The sequence below is a fragment of the Euprymna scolopes genome, chromosome 37 (genome assembly GCF_053919585.1).
Source record: "Euprymna scolopes isolate OS-2025 chromosome 37, ASM5391958v1, whole genome shotgun sequence".
Taxonomy (NCBI): domain Eukaryota; kingdom Metazoa; phylum Mollusca; class Cephalopoda; order Sepiida; family Sepiolidae; genus Euprymna; species Euprymna scolopes.
Window position 1 is genome coordinate 35,320,611 of NC_136518.1, and position 18,702 is coordinate 35,339,312.

General features: G+C 30.8%; 1 protein-coding gene across 8 annotated transcripts in view; it reads right to left on the reverse strand.

Annotated features, from left to right (window-relative positions):
• LOC145261133 (microtubule-associated serine/threonine-protein kinase 3-like) overlaps window positions 1-18,702 on the reverse strand; it is a 571,734-nt gene that overhangs the window by 377,697 nt on the left and 175,335 nt on the right. For 3 of the 8 annotated variants that reach the window (XM_080119406.1, XM_080119405.1, XM_080119404.1), the window contains exon 1: window positions 3,547-4,496. The exons of 4 other annotated variants lie outside the window; for them this stretch is intronic. In XM_080119406.1, the coding sequence (XP_079975532.1) occupies window positions 3,547-3,690 (144 nt within the window). In that variant the 5' untranslated portion in view covers window positions 3,691-4,496. Of the gene's footprint in view, window positions 1-3,546; window positions 4,497-18,702 lie in introns of those variants that run through there. One more of the 8 variants, XM_080119403.1, reaches the window with a different exon arrangement.

Below are 18,702 nucleotides of genomic sequence, written 5' to 3' on the forward strand. Positions count from 1 at the left end.
TACGAAAATACTTAGTTCGCTGCACCATATTATAACAAAGTTCCATGCAAAATCTTAGTCAGATCGCCTCAGTAGTTTCCGATAAAAAGTGGGATAGGCAGACTAATATAACGGGTAAATTCTGACAAGAACTAAAATAAAATTACTCCATTGTACTCTAAATGTTTTAGAAAGTCGATTCTCTGAAGTGTTCTGTAAGGATTCCTTAAGAATGTTCTTGTGTGACAACTCAGGTGTAAGACTTTTCTCCCACGCACAAGACACCCCGTATGTCACATCTTAACCTCGTGAGGAGGAAGGTAAACTAAAGCTAATTAAAAAGTCTTTTTTTTTCTTTTCTTTTTTTGTTACTTATTTGAAAATTTAAATTTACTATTAAAATTATAAAAAATGAATTTATCAAAGATTGGGTGAAGAAATAAATCTGAAAAATAACATTGAAAAAAGTTAATCGCCATATGGAAAAATATTACAATGGTTAGAAAGAGACTATGTTCTTTGATATGACAGGGACGAATTCGCATTCGTATGGTTTTAATAGTATAAATAAACTTTACTTTTTATCTTCTAATCTGAAGGATTAAAATTACTTCCGAATTTTGAACGCTTAGTCTATGTAATAAAAAAATGGGGAAATGTTTAATTAGTGATTATCTATTTAAAAAAGAAAAAAAAAGTGATTTTGTGAAATTATCGATCATAAAGTCATTTCTCGGTTGAATTAAAGGCAAAAATGGTTAGGTTCATTTGCTTTCCTAAAACAAAGAAAACATTTATTCTAACGCGTCTCTGTCGTATCAAAGAGTAGTTTTTTTTTGTTTTTTTTTTTATTTTGTTTTTTAACCAAGATTTTTAAAAAAAGGCATTTTTTCTTCTTTTTACTGAGAATTATAGTCCTAAGCAGGTGAGGAGAATGTTTACAAGAGAACAACGGAAAGATTATTATAGCCGAGACTTTGAAGTAATTGTCGCAAATCAATCACAGAGGCAGGAATTAATTATCCAACATGAATTGTTCCAATGTCGTTGCCTGTTGACTCTTGTGACATCAACATAATCACGTAATTCCAATTGCATTTTCTTCGTCTTTTCTTTTTCTAAACACCAAAAAGACACACTGAATTTTAAATTCATCAATATTATTCATTAGTTTCAGTTATTAACGTAAGATGCATGAAAATAATTTTTCAAAACAGATCTAATTTACAATTCATATTTTTATTTTAATTATTTTATACAAATTTTAAAGTTTGCCATTTCTCTTTTCTTACGATGTGGAGTTATATTTGGTTTATAAACACAATTGAAACCGTAATACTCGATTTTGGTTAATAAACTTTACTTCTAGTCAGAAATTACTTTATATTTACGAATTTAATGGCTTCAAACTTCATTGTTCGAATGATTTGTGATTTTAAAATACAAAAAAAAAAAAAAAAAAAAAAAAAAAAATCAGTGGTATGGTATTTTGATTCTGTATATTAACAAAACTACCAAATAAGATATTGTGTTTCTCGTCTATGTAACTTTGATAATACACACCGAATCAGTTTTTACTATTAATCGAATATATCTATTGAAATATGAGACAAAATAGAAAACTTAGGCGGGTTAAATTGCTTGCATTTTTTTTGGGGGGGGGGGCGTTTTCTGAGGTTTTAGTCAGAAAAATTAGCTCAAAGTTGAAAAAAAAAATTGAACTTGGTAAGCGTGAGTCGACCAAACATGTTATTTGTACGCATGCGCAATTATATACATTTATGCGTTAAAGCAAGTTCATTTTTAACTATCCATCTGATGATAGCTCAAACGATAACGGAGCTATATGTTTTGGTTTCGATTCCAGCTGATTGCACCCAAGTCATTTTTTTTTTTGTTTTTGTTTTGTAACTTTTTAAAATCACTACTATATATGGGATACAATATAATATAAAATAATCGGTACTAGTGCAGAGAGTGATCCGGACGTAAATAATAACGTTATTTTTCAAAAAGCCATTCTTAACATGGGAAAGGGAGGGTGTTTTGTACCTATTCTATACTTCAACCTTACAATTGAATAAAAAAAACATATCATAAAACTTAAATTAAACTTGGAAATACGATTTAAAAAATAGTGCGGATCACTCGCACCAAATAATCGATATAGAATTGACTATAATTGATAAATACGAAATATGCATAAATTAAAATATCATATTTAAGCGTATTTTACAACCGGGCAATACCGGACGGACGGCCAACATAAAAATAAAAATGTTTATCGATAAATTTGAATCATTTTGACGTCTTTAAAATGGCAATTTGAAAATAATTTCTCAATAGAATTAAAGTTTATGAGTAAATTTTATTATTATTATTATTATTAGTAGTAGTAGTAGTAGTAGTAGTGTTTATAAAAAAAACGTATTAGTCCAGGACGAATAAAAATATATCTCGTATTTAAAGAAATAAAAAAATTGAACATTTGTTTAGGAAATATTTTAAAACTTTTTATTTTAATAAACATGTTAACTTTTTCTTTTTAATTTAAATACAAATATATTTTCATTAGTCTCTGGACAATTTTAGATATTATATAGTTTTTATTTAATTTACCCAGTTTACGTCTAAACAACCCCCCCCCCTAAAAAAAAAACACCTGTTGTCACGTTGAAAATAATAATCGTACCCTCCCTCCATACATATTTGAGTTCTTTGATATAATAGAGGCGCATCATATACACAAATAAACTACATATTTAACTTAAATAACTCTCTAACAGTTTAAACGCTATAAAATCACTTCCAAATTTAACGATCGTTTTAATCCATTATAAGTTTTTAAATATCGGACATAAATTTACTTCATAAACGTTAAAAAATAGTAAAGTAGTTTTCAAGCATTTATAAACTGTCAATTAGAAAGCTGGCTTGAATTAAAGTTTATAGGCAAAACAAAGTCAAGTATTGTTGTTCATTTAAAAACGAAAACATTTTAGAATTTTGTCATCTAAAATATTTTAATAAGTTATCTTCGTATAAAAGCCAATATTCGAGAAACCGATATCATTCAAATGATTAAATAACAAAATTGTTTTAATTCATTTGTTATTTTACAGTTGGCCATAAGGAACGCACGCAGCGTCAACGAGTTTTTTTAAAACACCTCACTGACAGTTTTGAATTACTTTTTGCATTCTGTACATATATGTTATTAAACTTTTACTTTCAACGCAAAGATTGACCATATTTTAGATTATTTCCGACCAACAAAGCCGGGTGAATACCGCTAGAAAATAAATTAACATTTAAGATATATAGATTTTGACAATGGCCTTAAAAAGGGAAAACTTTGCTTTTCTTTATATATATATATATATATATATATATATATATATATATATATATATATATATATATATATTGAAGCTGTCAAAACTAATGAGTTCCCCAGTTTATAACTAAAATATGATTATATACTTAAAACAAACAAACAAAAAAACCTGAAAGGACAAAGATGGAAAAAAATAAATAAATAAATAAATAAAATAATGAAAGACTTACAGGTAAACCCAAGTCAAAACAATTGTCGTTGTCGGAAACAGATGTGATCTGCACGCGGAGAGTACACCCACGTCGTCGTGTAATTACAGGAAGATCTTCCTCGTAGATAGTCACGATCGGGTCGTGTTTATTTTCCTCAGCCATCAGAAAATGAATGCAGTTTTTGCAATCAAAGAAGGGGGCTACACATTTATGCCATTAATAACATTTTTTTTTTACACCATTGTTAACTGATTATTGGGTTCCTAAGTTATTCGCACATTACCCGTCACCCTCCATCTTCAAAGTTTAGATAAAAACCTAACATGTGCTTAAAAAAAAAAAAATTAAATAAAAAAAAAAAAAGGGCAAAAATAAGTTGTCTTTTTTTTTTATATAAGAAACCCTTAGCATGGAAAAGCTAAAATGCGAGACTTTTGTTTTTAAATAACAGTTGAAAATTTATTTTCTAATTTTTACACATGTCATTATTATTATTGTGTTTTTGCACTGTTTGCCCACCTTTTTACGATGTTGGCTACATGTAGGGCTTTTAAAATGTGTAGGTAATTTTTGTTTATCCAAAAACGACAAGTGGACGGGTCATATCCGTGGTTATTTTAAATGTAAACGGTGTACACTCCAAAAGCCGCGACGATGACAACATACGATTGGGTAAGTTGTTCCATTTGGTTACGGTGTTTCGATGAGAGCTTTTCTTTCTCGTCTCCTTACTGGCCTCTCCCTTCGTTTCCTGTGTGTTTTCGCATCCATGAGAGTGTTTTGACAATAACAGAGAGATGGTTTTGTTTAGTTCCATCTAACGATATTCGATAGCTGTCTTCGTATTGATTTGAAATCGACTTTTTTGGCTGGCATCACCCGTTGCCTGCGGCTGAGGACCCCCCTCCTCAAAACAGAAGCAGTCACAAATGACGCGCTCTCGATCGCTCTACACTGGCGGACTGAGCGCAAATATAGGAATGACATACGCACCACGCACCAGCGGTGGGAGAAGGGGCAAGAGAGAAAACGCGCCGTCGTTGCTGCTGCTGCTGCTGCTCTCATATGCCGACGATCGGGTTTCTTCATTCTTTGTATAAATTCCACCTACACAAATATCTAGTCGTCATTAGTTAAAAAAAAAAAATAAATAAAATAGAAAACAGGTATTCTTGAGACACGTCCATTCAATTTGAGCGTTCGGCGATGAAACTGCATCACAATTTCAATTCGATGAGTGACAGAGAACGCGATGGGCAGAGCACCGCTGAAAGATGTTACGCAAGATCGGAAGGTGTGGCTTGTAAAGCTAGCACTCAAAAGAGCACTCTGACCTGCAAAAGACGCACGAGCAGTCTTGTCAGCATTTTCTAGTAGGGGACCTTCAGGCGATTAGGAATAAACTGACCCCGTCTCAAAAACACAAAAAGATAAAGCCTGAGATGCTGAACCGGACAGAACTTCTGACGGAAAGTTGTAACTGTGTGTGTGTGTGTGTGTGTGTGTGTGTGTGTGTGTGTGTGTGTGTCCAGTTAAAAGTCAGATACTCCACACTTACAAACCTTACATCATCGAATTACATGTGACCTCGAGTTGGTTATGATTATATATATATATATATATATATATATATATATATATATATATATATATATATATATATATATATATTAGCAGGGAAACCTGACGTTGCCCGGGATTGAATGATGATCAACTAATGTTTCACACCCCTATATTTTATTGCCATCGAAATCAGCGAAATCGACCATTTTTCAATCAAATCGATTGACTACTTGCTGTAGTTGAGGACCCATTGCGATGTACTAAGAGGAAACTTCATATGCCTTTCCACAATGAAGTTTTGTAAAAAAGAAAAAAAAAAAAAAAAAAACTACTGTTCATTTTAGAAAATTACTAGCTGTACCTGGCCACGCGTTACTGTGGCTCAGTTTGTTAAAATGGAACACATTCCTCAAGAAAAATTGCATTTTATTCGTTTATTTACTTTTATTATTTTTTGCAAATTTTTTTATCAATAAAAGTTGTTTTTTTTCCCCAAAAAATATTAATTTTTTACCATAAATTGTTAGGTGAAAGTTTTTTGGGGTTTTTTTTCAGGAAATCTTGCACTTTTTCTTTTTTAAAGAAATTTGGCAGTAAACGTTTCTTTTTGAAAACATAATTTTTATTATAAAAAGAACAGGTGAATGCTTTATATGAACATTGTAAATAGTTAGGTGAAAGTAGAGCTTAAAAATGATACTGATCTTGTGAAAATCCGTCACATCTGTCGAAAGTTTTAGGCAGATATGCAAACATACATACATACATTTATATATTGGTAGCTCAAATTTTCGATCCAAACCGATTAAAAAGCTTGCCCTATCGCTGAATACCCTTTATGTAAAATTTCAAATGTTTAGACCAGAAACTGTCTGAGTCCGCAGCGGTCAATGTTTTTTTTAAACTTTGACCCCTGTTATGACCTTTTAACATTGTTTTGGGTTCAAATCAAGTTATTACATTAGATCCATGTCCAAGGAACCTATATCTAAACTTTCAAGTGTTTAGACCCAAAATTGGTAGAGGAGTTTGGTAGAGTTCTCAAAGGTCAAATCGGTGAATTTTGACCCCTTAACAGCCAAATTTCTGGCCGAAAACCGATTACAAAGATTTTCCCAAATCCCAAAGACAGACATTTTCACTTTTATAGATATACTAGCATGGGTGCCCGCCGTTGTCCGGGTGTTTGCAGGTGTATGCTGAGCAAAAAAAAAAAAAAAAAAAAAAAAAAAAAAAACGGTCAATTTTTTTTTTTAGTTTGATCCCTATTATAACCCCTTACCATTTATTGTCTATTGCTCAAATCACGTTATTATGTTAGATCCATGTCCAAGGAACATATATCTAAAATTTCAAGTCTTTAGACCCAAAATTGTCAGAGGAGTTCGGTAAAGTTCTCAAAGCTCAAATCGTTTAACTTTGCTCCCTTAATTACCAAATTTCTGGCCGAAAACCGATTACAAAGATTTTCCCAAATCTCCATACCCTGTATATCAAATTTCGAGTCTGTAGACTGAAAATTGACAGAGATATTGTGTAGAGAAATGTATACAGACAGACAGACAGACAGACAGACACTCACTTTTATAGATATATATATAGATTTGAATATATAATGGCTTGAATTAAGGTTTAAAATGCAAAATCAAATATTATCATTCAATTATGCTCTAAACAGAAACATTAATTTTGAACGCACCCTTGTCATATCAAAGAACCTACTGTTGATTTTTTTATGCCGGACCTTTCTGCTTGTGTGGTAATAAAACTTCTAAAATGCACTTGTGATGCTAGGCTAAATAAGGTATTAACTTTGGTCAAAATCGCTTATTCATTCTTTCATTTGATTTTTGATTTTTTTGCATTATTGATCATCGATACTTATCAAAGACATTCTGATACAAAACCTATCTAAGAACACTGCCAGATACATTAAATGCATTTGTGTGAAATTTCATAAAAATCTGCCCAACCGTTTCGGAGTACATGGGGAACAAACTCACACACAGACAAAGTTCTCTTTTATATAATAGTAGAGACAAAATATCTACACACATACACTGCAAAATTTGTTCTAATTACCAGTTATGAAATAAATTCATGAGCGCGCGTGTGCGTGCGTGCGTGCGTATGGAGGGATTCCATTTCAAAACTATTAACCCTAGGTTTAATAGCTATCTAGTTAACTTTCTTTTAAATGGAACCAGCTGCCAGAGAGAGAGAGAGAGAGAGAGAGAGAGAAGGAGAGAGAGAGAGAGAGGAGCGGAGGTAAAAAAAGAAAGATGTTTCACACTTAAAAATCAAATTTTTCTATTTTGTTTCCCGAGCACAGTTGGGTCGCCTTGCTAAGATGCGTCCATTCAATATTAACGTTTAACAATGGAAATACTATTTCGAGCGGAGTGATGGATAACAGATGGAATGGCTTGAATTAAATCACTTCAAAGCTCTTAAGTTAATCAAACCTTTTGTCACAATCGACACAATTGTCAGGAAGTTGACGACCGTATAGCTTCTACAATTGAAACATTGTGAAGAAAAAGATTACGCGTGATGGACCGACAGACAGAGTCTCTTATAAAGACGCGAAAGAAGACAGATGGAAAAAAATAATCACGTATTTCTCATGGCCAGAGAAGAACTGATTATATTCTACTTGATGTAGCAGGAAAAACGCTTTTCAGAAAGAAAGCCAAAAATATATTGATAGATTTTACAACAGGTTTGCAGAGATAACATTTGAAAACAAAGCTTTATACAATTACATGAAAATTTCGTTTTAAAAAAAAGATAAACATTAAAAAGTAAATGTGACTATTTCAACGAATGTGTGTTTTTTTTTTTAATCAATTTTAATGTGAACAAAAGCAATAAAAAAACAATAATCGGTTTATTTAGCCAGTTGAATAACCAAATGTAAAGAATGTGATTCGATTCAGTTTGACCATCGTCCAACTACGATTCATATTTATCCAGACCAGTGCAGTTGATGTGCTGTTCAGGACCCAATCTCTACAAATATTTCAAGTTAGTATTACATACAGAGATTGCAAAATTTGACTCTGCATATTTTGGTGTATCACTTTTAAGGACAAATAAATCTTGTTATATTTAAAGAAAGGCGTTTTATCTTTTGTTTGTGTTAAGATGAATAAGGAACCGATAATTCATAAAGTCTCTTCTATGAAATGAATGTACAAGTGAACAAGACTGGATGTTTTTTTAGAAGCATCCATTTAAACTATATTTTAAGATGAAAACAATATTTCAAACTTAAGCGTGACAGACCAACAAACAGAAATGTGAAGATTTCTCAATGCATGTAGCATTGAGAAATCCTCACTCCTCGATAAAATGGGAACTTCTGTTCAATGAATTGTTTAATAAAATATTTTATTTTATTTTTATTTTTTGAAATCCTTTGAGGTGCGGCTTCATAATTAATCCTCACTACAGGCGATAACTAAAATTTTTTATAACACTTCTACTTTGTCATGGCTGACGGAACGAGAACAATCTGCACCCATTGATTAAATAAAGGATTCAGGTCAAAATAGTGAATTGATTTCTGAATTTAAAAAAAATCCTCTGAAGATGGCTCGACGAAGTTACATCAGCTGAAACGCGAGAACAACAAAACTGAGAACAGTAGTCTGAATAATTCAAATTCCATTTGAGGGTTTCTTTTTTTTTTTCTCTTCTTCCTTTTAACATCTGTTTCTCCCCTAAAACTGTTGATATGTCATAAAATAGACCAAACCAATAAAAAAAAGTTTGTGTGAACACAGCCTTACAAGCAGAAACGATAGGAACGCACGAAGGTAAAATGCATCATGAAATTGAATCTGGCATCCTTCATTCTTTTCCCACATAAAGAGTTTACTAATTACTCGAACATTTGCTCCTAAGGAATATTTTCTTCTTAAAGTTATATATCCGATGAGGCTAGCTTGTTTGCTTCTTGTGAGCATACTTACTTCTTCTCTCAGACAGGTTAAACATGTAAAAAGTAAAACAACTGGCAGTTTTGTTTTTTATCTTAAAAGATTCTTTATTGACCTAAATATGAATCCACTTTAACTACACGTCCAGAGGTGACACAAGTTGTCTAAAGCTTCTAGCTTGCATTGTTTCCTTACAAAAATTGAAATCTATCCTTGTTATGGCTTTCATCCGAGTGTGGGGCAGCATCTATCAACTTTTTGATAAGTTTCACCTTCACTCCCATCCCTGTATGATTGTATACCAGTTTCGACTATTTTAAGTTTCCTTGGTCACAGTTACAATCCAATCGCGATTCCACTGCTGAAGGCCATAAAATATTGAAGCCATAGATGAGTTTCGTCAAGCAGTTAGAACGTTCAGTGATCAAGTTGTATATAATGTCGACTGCAACTGATCCTTCACAGCAAATCCTTCTGTGTTACATGATTGCATTCAATACCATTTTTATATTTCATTTCAAATCATGGAAACAAGTAACAAAAATGCATTTGTGTAATCAACACTTCATTCTAAAAACAATACTGTCCCATGTAACATTACAGAAGTGGAATATTTTTTAAATGATGGAAATTATTTTTTTCACATTATTTATCCTTCAAACAAATGTTTGCTTTTGTCACATCTCTTTTTCTCTCTCTCATATATCTCTTTCATATCTCCTTTTCCCTTATCCTATAACTCATCTTTTTACTATCTCTTTCATGTTCCCTTTTCTCTCTCCCATATCTCTCTTTAATATCACTTTTCCATTGTTCATTTTTGTTCAAACTCAGTTTTTGATATTTCACACATTCACTCTTCAGTTCTCACAGTTCAGTGAATCGATGGTCTCCAAATTTCATCCTGTGCAGTTTTATCTAATCACTTGCTTCCAAGTTTTCATTAGCCGGCCAACCATCACATGATTCAAGACATCTATGCTTTTCCAATAGTTTATTCAGGAGGATGAACCCCTCACATATACCCCAGTATATCCGATTTAGCTTTAGAATGACTTCTATGCCGGGCAAATTTAGTGTTTTCAGAAAATCCTCTGACCAAATGTGTTGGGTTTGATCAGGTTTAACTTAACAAATCTATTAATGAATGTCGTTGTGTTGCAGTCAGGCAAATAAGGAGTGGTTGAGGTAGTTGTTGAAATTTACAATGCTCTGAAAATCAGATCCTTTATTTAATTTACAGAAGAAGACCATTCTTATTTTGTTGGTTATGATCACTTAAATCTATATTATAACTTGATCGTTTCTGCTTGTGTGTGTTGGTCACTTATAGATTCCCAAACTACATAATTGTACCAAATTTGGCATGAAGTATCCTTGGAGTGTCAATTGTTACAGAGACTTAAGAATGTTAATACTACTACTATTGCTGGTATGAAAAAAAAAACCAAAAAAAAAAACAAAGGCTTCAAATCTATTGGACAGAATTTCAAACAATTCTCATGATTGTTGGACCTTTGGTAGATAGCCACCCTTTGATCAGCTTTTAATCATGTTATGAATTCTAAGAGTTAAATAATAGTCATCTAAATGGTTTATTTTCCACCATTAATACAACTTTTGCTTTCCAATTAAAGTATTTTTTATGCTTGCTAGTTTGTTGTTTTAGTTTTCTTTGTTAATACAGAGTGGAATTGGAAAGTGTGCACTCCATTTTTCAGACACCAAGAAATGATAAGCTCCTTTATTTTATCCAGACGATGCAAAATGAGCTTAATTATATTCACTACTTCTTTTACAGCTCTAGTACTTTATTGAAATGACTGAAAAAAAAAAAAAAAAAAAAAAAAAAAAAACGCATGCAAGACAATGTGTGGCATGGTGACCTGCCTTTAATTTTTATTCTGTCCTCAGCTAGATCTGTATTTGGCCTAAATGAAAAAAGCAAATTCTTGTCTAACTGGTCTTCTGAGAAAGCAAGAAAAATGAAGAGAACTGAACGAGGCAAAATGCAACTTAGTACTAAATGACATGAAGCAAAGAATCTGATTGTGAACAGAACAGACTGGAAGAGGATGTACACCTGATGAGGCAAATGATGAAACTTGACAAAGAAAAATTGTTTTATGTTTATACGAGAAAAAAAGAGAGATGATAGACTGACAAAAATATTTTATTGATTTTATTTTCAAATTTGTGATTGATAATTTGGAAACAAAATTACTAGAAAATACTGTTGAATTTTTTTGAATTTTTAAACTGGTTATTGAAGACAGAGATGCAGTGGAAAATAGAATGTCTCTATTTTTCAAAAAGTCGGAGCTCTCCATTAAAAAAATAAATTAAAAAAAAAGGAATGTGGAAGGGAAGGGGGTAATTTTCATAGCATAAATAGATACAGCTTCAAAAGCAGCAGGTAAAGCCTTTGTTTTTGTTCCCAAACAGTAATCTTAGCATCATTCTGAAGATAAAGATGAGGAATTGCAATTTGATATTGTTTAAAAATTGCAATATTATCTTTACTTGGTATAAATATAAACTAAAAAAAAAAATACTCACAAGACAGTTAAAATCAATTCCTCAAACCGAACCATTTTCCATAACTTTTATATCTTCTTATAAAGATTAAATAGTAATGCTCACTGACCATAAAAACACTTTGGATATTTCAGATTCCAAGACAGTTCTATTAAAATAGTCATATTCCAAAAACCAAAACACTAAATCCTCAAAATGCCACCATTCTGTTTGGCAATGAATATCCTTTCATGTGCTTTAATAAACAATAATCTACATGATAATTTTGAAGAGTTTTTTTAGGAAAGTAATAAAAATGTTAACGTTAGGAAATGTCCATTTGTCGTCAGATATTTTTTTTTTTTTTTATCCCCACTGTGGTGCTAAGAATGAAGAATTTCATCATGAAATTTGGAAAACAATCAGTAAAAGCAAATCGCATTTACTGTCGGGGTACGTAATAAACTTGTTTTTTTTTTGTTTTGTTTTTTTCTGTTGTCTTAAAAATAAAACTTAAATATGACATGTTTCAAACATTTTTTTCCAAATATTTTTCGTATCTTGAGTACTAAGTAAATTAATGTTTAATATTAATGTTAATAATTTAGAATTTAGTGTAGAGGGAGATCATTTTCACATATAAATTTAATGTATAATGATCCCCATTTCCTGGCCATTCTTGCCTTTTAGAGCAGTTAGTACTCTTCCGATATTTTTTTCAATTTTGAAAGTTAATATATAAATTATGCTACCACTAAATCTAAATCTGAGTGACAAGCCCACCTCCTAAAAGTGTCTCCTTTTAATCTGTTGTTCCATTAACGTTAAATCTGAATGACAAATAAAAAATAAGACCTCACACCCCCTAAAAAACACATACCATTTCTCTCTCACACAAAAATACATTAACTGCTCTAAAATGCTAAAATGGCCTGAAAATGGCGGATTATTTTACATTAAATTTATATATGAAACTAATCCCCTACTCTAAAATAATCATTTGTGTTTTTTCCAAAGTTTTCACGATGTTCACCCACAGTTGCTCTAGACATACTACTAACCTGAAGTACGAGTAGCAAGCATCCCCTTCCCACAAAGAGACTCTTAAAAACAGTCCACAGAAAAATGGTTAATATTAGAATAGCCCTAAAATTTAAGATTATTTTAAATTAAATTTTTATATTGAATTTATTTATTTTAATTTTGTCAAGTATGTTCATATGTAATTGCCTAAAAAAGGAAGAATCACATTTTAGGGAATCAGGTGGAATAATACCAAAGAAATCTTGCAATATATTCATTTCTAACAATCCAAGTATTAGATTTCAGTTTCTTGTACATACAATTTTCTCTAACTTTTTTTTTTAATGGATACATGGAATTTTTATGGTATTGCAACATATTTATGTGCATTTACTGCAGATTACTTGGAAACCATTAATTTCTGGAAACTTTTAGTGCCATATTCGGATTCTTTGCAGAACAGTACATTTATATGGCAAATTTCATTGTTTAATTTTGTGTTTTAACAAAGATATAACATTTTTATTGAAAAAGTAAAAAAAAATGTGACAAAATACATATGGTCTTAAAGAGGGAAAAATATTCAAACGTGCGAGGTATAATTTTAGTTGGATTTAAAAAATTTCAAAAGATTCTTTCTCAGATTATCACGCTCTATGTATTCCATTATTAAGATATTTTAAGCAATTTTAATTTTTTCATGCGTATTGCTAGATTAAATATCAATGCTACTAAACATTCAATTCATTATTCTAATCTTGATCAAACTATTACATGATTTTGATTCTTAAAAATGTGTAAAATTTAAGGCTTAAGCGAAAGGGATCTTGAGAAAAAAAAAAAAAATTCAGGGAATCTTGCTTCATTGATGTCTAATGGTTGTTTAAATTTAATGAAAATTTAAAATATTTGAGTTTTTAAACGCGAGGTTGTGTTAATATTATGCACCTTAAAACCTATTAAAATATTCCAAAGACTGAATTCGGAAAATATTTATTGATTGACATCAAATACCTATTGTTAAAATTTCACAAAAATTCAAGGTATCTGAATTTTCACAAAGTGCCTTCAGAAAAATTGCTACCCCACCCCCGACTTTAACTCCATACTTAAAGGGCTTGCTGACAAAACTTTTAAAAAAAATCTAATTCCATACCTCCTATTTGGTTAAAAAAAAAAACTGACACCAACCCTGCAAAAATTACTTCTAAATTCCAATCAGTAGTGGAGCAGTGATGGAAATAAAAAAATTAGATTGTAAAATTTCTGATTCTTGCAAAAATTTCAAATACTTGTAGAAGCCTACTGAAAGAAGGCTGAAATACATATTGGGATCAGTAGGAAAAATGAAATGGTCTCATGTCGATGAGGCCATGTATAGAGAGGCTTATAACATGAAAAGTGAAAAAATAGATAATTTTGAAACATTTTTAGAGCATGTTCATGAAAAATATGGTAATTAAAAAAAATCCCAATAAGTTTTGAGAAAAAAAACATGTTTTGAACAATTTAAATTTTATTTTTTATTTTTGAATAAAAAATAATTATTAAAACAAAAACCGTAGTGTTCTCGTCGAGTAGTTTTTTTATTTTATTTAATAAAAAAAATTAGAAACTTTATTCAATAAAATAAAAAAGGTACTCATGCACTTATTGAGCCGTGCTGAAATAATGACATTATTTAGAAAGCCATTCTTAACACGGAGACGGGGCAGTGTTGTGTACCTATTCTGGACCTTCACCTAACAATTTAATAAAAGAACAGGTATCGTAAAACTTTAATTAAACTTGAAAGTACTATTTAAAAATAGCACGGATCAATAAGTGCACTAGCACCAAATAACATTTCACTGTGTTTCGATCTACGACATTCCATGAGAGGTTGGTTTACACGCTAAAGCTTTTTGTTTATTTTTGTTTATCACCACAAGTGCTAATTTTGACTTTCACCAACTTTCCTTTAAAAAGCAATTAGAAATTCTTCAAACATTGGGCGGGGCATTTAAACCATTAAAAAAAAATAACGGTAACATAAGTGCATAAGCACCATTTTTTTTTGTTGTTGTTTTGTTTTCATTTTGTTTGTTTGTTAAATCCGACAAAAAATAAATAAATAAAAATAACAAAGAATGCAAAAACAATAATAAGAAAAGGATGTCGTAAAACTTTAATTAAACTTGAAAATAATACTTAAATTCCATTTTGACTTTCACCAATTTTCCTGTTAATAATTATATAAACTCCGCCCCCCCCCCAAATAAACAAAAAAAAAAATCATAATAACAAAAATTGGTGAAGCTTAGATAAGTAGGTCCCACGGACGAGCCTCATTCTGACATTTGGAAAATTTAAGTTAACCGGTGAAGCTACCGAAAAGTAACCCTTTTGAATGAAGATGGATATAAACAATATTTTTTAAATTAATTTCTTAATTTTACTTAAAAACAAAATGTAAACATATATAAACAAAATATTTTAGAAAATCATTTCTTAATTTTAAATAAAAATTGATTGTAAAGAATTTTTTTAAATATAATTCTTGAAAAATACTGCAAAGTGTTTACATAGGTGGTTCTTTGGAATAATAGGGGCGCCTGAAACCCCCCTTCCAAAATGAAAAAAAGCTATAGTGTTTTTACTATTTTAAAACGCTTTTTTTTTTAAGTTTGAAACAAAAGTAGTGGCTAGTTAACTTAGAACAACAAGTGCGCATGGAGGAAATTCTTCAGGGTTTAAATGTATTGTAATGTTTTTATGGTGATCAAAAAACGTTTTTCAGTTGCCATATTACTTCCTATTTACTTGCCTCCCCACGAAGGCAGAGTTAGACACAAGGTCAGTTTTTAATGTAGAGAAGCATTTATTACTAAAAAACGAAATGGTGAAATATAAAAGCAAGTTAAGCTAAAAGTTAAAAAAAGAAAAAGATTTTCTAATTCAAAGAATTAAAGAAAGAAAGAAGTTCAAAGAAATTTCGAAACTCATTTGCGATAAATAAAGATTACCTTTAAAATAGTTAATAAAATTCTTGTATATCACATTAAATGTTATGAAAAGTTCTATAACGTTTTTATCATAAATTTTTGAGAGCATTAATCTCACTTCAAACAGTTCAACTTAAAAATATAAGAGAATCATAATGAAAGAATCGTAAATCTAAGGTATTTTTTAACAATGCAATTCCGATACCCCCCAAAATACACGATTCTTATGATTAATGATTCTGATTAATCGTCCCACCACTATAAACAATGTTTCAGTTAATTATTCATTGGCTATGTCCTCATATTCATATTGAATGGACACTATTAAAAATGTAACTAAATTATTGCACATTTTTTTTTTTTCAAATCTAAAATATATTGCTATGATTTGGAGCAAATAAATTTCATCAATATGAAGGTGCTTCTAACAAAAGATTCAAGATAAGTGACATGGTAATCACATTCAAACATAACTAAAAAAAAAATGTCATGTTAAACTATTTCATTCAATTCTAGTAATGAACAAATAATTGCTATAAATAGTTCAAGTTAACTTCACAAAAGTCAGAAATTATTTTTCTTTTGAAAATGGAAAAAGACCTAACATGCAAGAGCCGTTTTGAAAGCTTTTTTTTGTTTATTTTGCAATTAAGAGACAAAAAAAAACATAAAAAATAAATTCCAAACTATCAAGTTTAAATTTTAATATTTCTTAAAATGTCCTATCGATTTTATTGCACAACTTTTTTTAATAAAACATGTTTCTTCATTTCGTCATCTTTCCAAAACTGTAAATATTTTCTCACAATAAATTAACAGAAAAAGAGAGGAAAGAGGTAATTATAGAAACAAAACAAGGAAAAGCCTGCCAGCCATGTAGATAGAATTCGTCTATAATAAAAATGGAAGGTTTGGATCTTCTCATTAAACAAAACTGAATATCAGTCTATGTAATTAAAGCATTTAAACAATTTTTAAAAATCAATGGGGCCCAAACTTATTTAAACAAATGAATTCTCTGCTAAAAATTGAACAACTTTTTAAAAATTTTAATTATTTTATAATATGAAAACTTAATGTTTAATCCATAATATTCTGAAGATTTTAAAAAATCAATGCATAATTCATTTAATTTGTGGAAAAGATTATCATGGTATTGCGTCCCTGCAGATCATATGGACCTAATGTCAACTTATAAACCTACCCCATTAATAATAAAATTTTGTTCATTCTATTCATTGTCAATCTTCTCACAATCTTCTTCATTATTCATCTGATGAATCCTCATTTTCTAACCGGACTTTTGGCCTTAATAAATAGTGAGTTATAAATAAAATGAAAAACTAAGAGTTGCACAATACAAAATAGAACATATTATGTTCAACATCAGTTTACTTTAAAAGAAAAAAACACCTGGATCAGACAGCAAAATGAAGTAAATGACATCATCATAACGATACAAACAGCTAAACCTAAATGGATAGGTCACCTTTCGAGATATACAGATATCAGGTGGAAATCTAGAGCTATAGAATAGAGCCTGGGGCAATGGAAAAGACCAAGAAAAATATAAAAAATTCAGTGGAGAGATGTCCTCAACAGCCAAATGGATCTTTCATGGCCATCCCTAGCTATAAACAAACAAATTGTAAGGAAACCAGACAAAAGTTCCTCCTCCTGGAGTGATCAAAACCCAAATGATGATGATTAAATTTAAGATAAAATAAAAGTATATTTTGGCCAAGTAAACTCAAAATTGCTTGTTTTTTTTGTTTTTTATTTCATTTGGTAATTAATACATCTTTGAAACCATGTTGTCTTCCATTTGGTTACCGAAGATGTTATAATTACAGCATTACTGTAGAGTAAGATAAACATTTTCAGATAATATTAATACTGATTCTTAAGATTCTATATATACAACTCATCATTCAAGATTTACTGTTTTCAACTATTGCACTAAACACTAGTTATAATTTGGAGAAACCTATTCAGTTATTCTGTTTAATTAGCATCCATATTTGAAAAAAAAAAAAAAAAAAAAGCCAATGACACACGAAACTAACATCATTGTTATTTTAATTAGCGTCCATATTTGAAAAGAGAAAAATGTTATTAGCAATGATGCAAATAACTACACACCATTCCATTATTCACATGCTAATTGGCATCCATCTTTGAAAATAAAAATTGTTTCTGACTTCAAGATCTATATACTACAGATCTGACTAGAAGATATTCTACACACCTTGATGACTTATCTAAGATATTCTACACACCTTGATGACTTATCTAAGATATTCTACACACCTTGATGACTTATCTAAGCTGAAAGCTTAACAAAAAACACAAAAAACTCAATATATGATTAACTTAGAATGTTTCTTTCACTCTTTTTCTCAGGAATTTGTGAAAAGGTTAACAAAATATCACAACTTTTACAAAGTGTCCATTTCTTTCAACAACGTATGTTAAAATCTGATCCCTACCTTCATATCAAGTGACAGATGAACCTGGTCTCAAACCTTGTCAACTTATGTATTTTATATCTCTACACTTCACTTCAAAAGCATAGTACTCTCAGTTAAAGATAATTATGTTAGAGAATGGATCAAGAGAGAAAGAGAGAGGTGTGTAAAGTATATCGTTGGTTGACCGGAAGTCAAGATCAGCTGATCGGATTGCGTGTGAGTCACGTGATCAGGTTAGCTAAATCGTAGAGATTTGGTTTGGGCTTAGAAGAGGACAGACGGCTTCACCGTTGTCTCCTCCCCTTCACTGGGGGTGGGGGAATGCTGACGTGTGTAGAACAGAAACAGCACAAGCCAGACATTCATTTTCCATCTTCTGCAAGACATCTGGAAAGTGAAATAAACTATAAAACCAATTCCTTGCCTTGGAGTGATTGAATCTTCGTCCAAAACAGGTACCAGGTCTCCCCTCCAAGAAGAGATTTTCTTTTTTAATAAATTGCTTTTTGCATTTTTTTTTGAAGTCCATAAATATTTTTCACAAGAAGAGTAACTTGCCGGGAAAACATTAAAGATGCCCCGTAGGAGAATAAGATGGACCCTGTGGTAAGTAAGTGCTTGAAAAAAAAAAAAAAGCTGGTCGTACGTGACGATTCCAAGCAGGGGGTAAGA